The sequence below is a fragment of the Caenorhabditis remanei genome, chromosome X, assembly GCF_010183535.1.
Source record: "Caenorhabditis remanei strain PX506 chromosome X, whole genome shotgun sequence".
Lineage (NCBI taxonomy): Eukaryota > Metazoa > Nematoda > Chromadorea > Rhabditida > Rhabditidae > Caenorhabditis > Caenorhabditis remanei.
Window position 1 is genome coordinate 6984977 of NC_071333.1, and position 2323 is coordinate 6987299.

The following is a 2323-nucleotide window of genomic DNA, read 5'->3' on the forward strand; positions in this document are numbered from 1 at the left end:
GTCAAGTTAATATTGGCTCCTCACGTGACCTACAAACCCCATAAAATGTCGAAAATGTTCCGTCCGTCACTACGCATCCATTTCTTGCATTTCCTTTTTTTCCTTCCAAAATGAGAGCTCTTCTGTGTCCCCTATATATTTTCCAATTCTCTTCTATCCGTTTCATTTTTTTTGCACCATTGTGTATAAATCTTGGTGGCATTTATTCCGTCCTGTGTGTTCTTCTTTTGTTACTCTCATTTTCTTCTCACGTATTCTTCAAAAAAAAGAGATGGCATATTTTGATTTAATTTAGATAACACACCGCCCAAGAGAAAAAGTGAGATTCCTTCGAGTACTAATTCTTTTATGTTCATATTCTACTAACATTTCTGAAAGAACATATTTTTAGCTATGCTCACCCAAGATTATCACTTTCAGTAATGGCCTCGTGGAAGACCAACTTAAAAGACGTGCACAGCTGCCTTGGTACTATTCTTCATTTGCTGAACGAAGAACATACGCCAGAAGAGAATTCTCAAGCAGGAATTTCTTCAGATAAACAATCGGAAGAACATCATGATGAAAACGGAAACAATGATTCACTGTTGGCTCCTGATTTCGACAATTCATTGGATGCTGGCATCTATGCAGGTGAATCTCTTTAAAACGAGCCACGTGAAATATAAAAGTTTAGGAGATCGTCACTTCATGAACTCATCCCAATTAAACGTATCCAATTCCTCTCTATCAGTCCAAAGCAATGCGTCCGAGCACGATGAAGAAGTGGTTGTTAATAGTGAACCCAAGCAAGCGAGTCATCAGATTGTCATAATTTCTGCAAACTGGAATAATCGCGAAAACAGTCCAACGTGTAGCAACTCGACCAGAAACGGCGAGATGGATAACCTCCCGCACAATAATGAAAGTTAGTTTTATTTTTGTGAAAAATAGGCGGCGAAATACATTAAATATAAGAACGTCGCTTGAAACCCGAGTTATTTTTTTTCTGATTTTGAATATTTCATGAGATTTCTAAAACAGTTGGAATTAAAAACCATTAACAACAAAGAAAATCACCCAAATTTTTCACCTTTCTCTAAGTTTCAGTGCCAGATTGGGCTTCCAATGCCATCAAAGGAGAATCCAACATTGTTGATTTTCCGGGTGTTCCAATTGGTATGAACCTCTACCATGTCAAAACTTCTCCACCAACCAGCCCACCAAGACGTCGATTCCCAGCCCCACAATATGCCATCCCACCACGTGCCAGTGATCCAAGTCTTTTCCATATAAACGCATTCGAATCTCCACCAGTAAGCCCAGGACGTCAATTTGAGGATTACGAATACAACATGCGTCCAGATCCAAACGGATTGATTCCAGATTTTCTTGAAATTCATGACCCAGTTCATGAAATTCAGGAGCACAACAATTTGGGTGAGTCTCATGTGAACACTGAAGGATTATCGTGTTTTGTAGTGGTAAGAGTGAACAAGTATTCTATCTGACCACACAAAACTGATTTTACGTATATGCCAAATTTAGATTTAGAAACGAGTACTGATTGTTTTTCAGACGGGCGAGTGTGTCATCTGCCATTGTGCAATTCGTTCCATCACTATCTAAAAACCGCTACAGATAATGCTCAGGTACACGAGTAAACAGTTCAATGACTATAAACGAATAAAATGTTTTAGGATAAAAAGAATATTCTGAAGGAGCTATTTCATCATGCTGACAGCATAATGCACAACGTTTTGGGAACCTGCCCGTTGGAGATAAGAACGGAGCTCGCAGATCTCACCACATCTACATATCTGATCAATCAATCCCTCGAGCGTACTACAAGCATGGAATCATTTGCGGTAAGAAAACATATACCGATAAATGAAACTTAACATTTTTATTTTCAGGCAAATTCTGAAATTGCAAAGTGCCTCGTACTGAAAGTCAGGAATGCGATTGAAAAAAATTTATAATCTTAAACATTTTTTCATTATCAATCAAAAGTTCGTTTCTCTCTATCTGAAGTTTATTGGGTTAATTGCCATTCCAAGTGGAATGTCATCTCTGGATAATCCTCAATTTGAATTATTACCGTTTCTTTATTTTTGAATAAGGAATCGTCTAAAATTACCGTGCAGTTTAGCAACGAACCATAACAGAATCGAGAGACAATCGCATTTTGATGATGTCAGTTTTCAGAAATCGCTGAATGGCCTCCAGAATTCAGATATTCTGGTCAGAAATTCCAAATTTAAAACATATGGTTTACACGATTTTCCACCCAACTTTAGTCGTGTTTCGCTCCAAATATCACGGCACCTGAAATTGGCTGTCG

General features: G+C 38.1%; 1 protein-coding gene across 1 annotated transcript; it reads left to right on the forward strand.

Moving 5' to 3' along the window:
* Nucleotides 1-422: 422 nt before the first annotated feature.
* On the forward strand, nt 423-1961 carry GCK72_023337 (uncharacterized protein; the record flags this gene model as incomplete). Its single annotated transcript, XM_003106769.2, has 6 exons — nt 423-633; nt 677-907; nt 1090-1419; nt 1558-1631; nt 1680-1847; nt 1896-1961. The coding sequence occupies 6 exons, from the start codon at nt 423-425 to the stop codon at nt 1959-1961; spliced, it is 1080 nt and encodes a 359-aa protein (XP_003106817.2).
* Between the last annotated feature and the right edge of the window lie 362 nt (nt 1962-2323).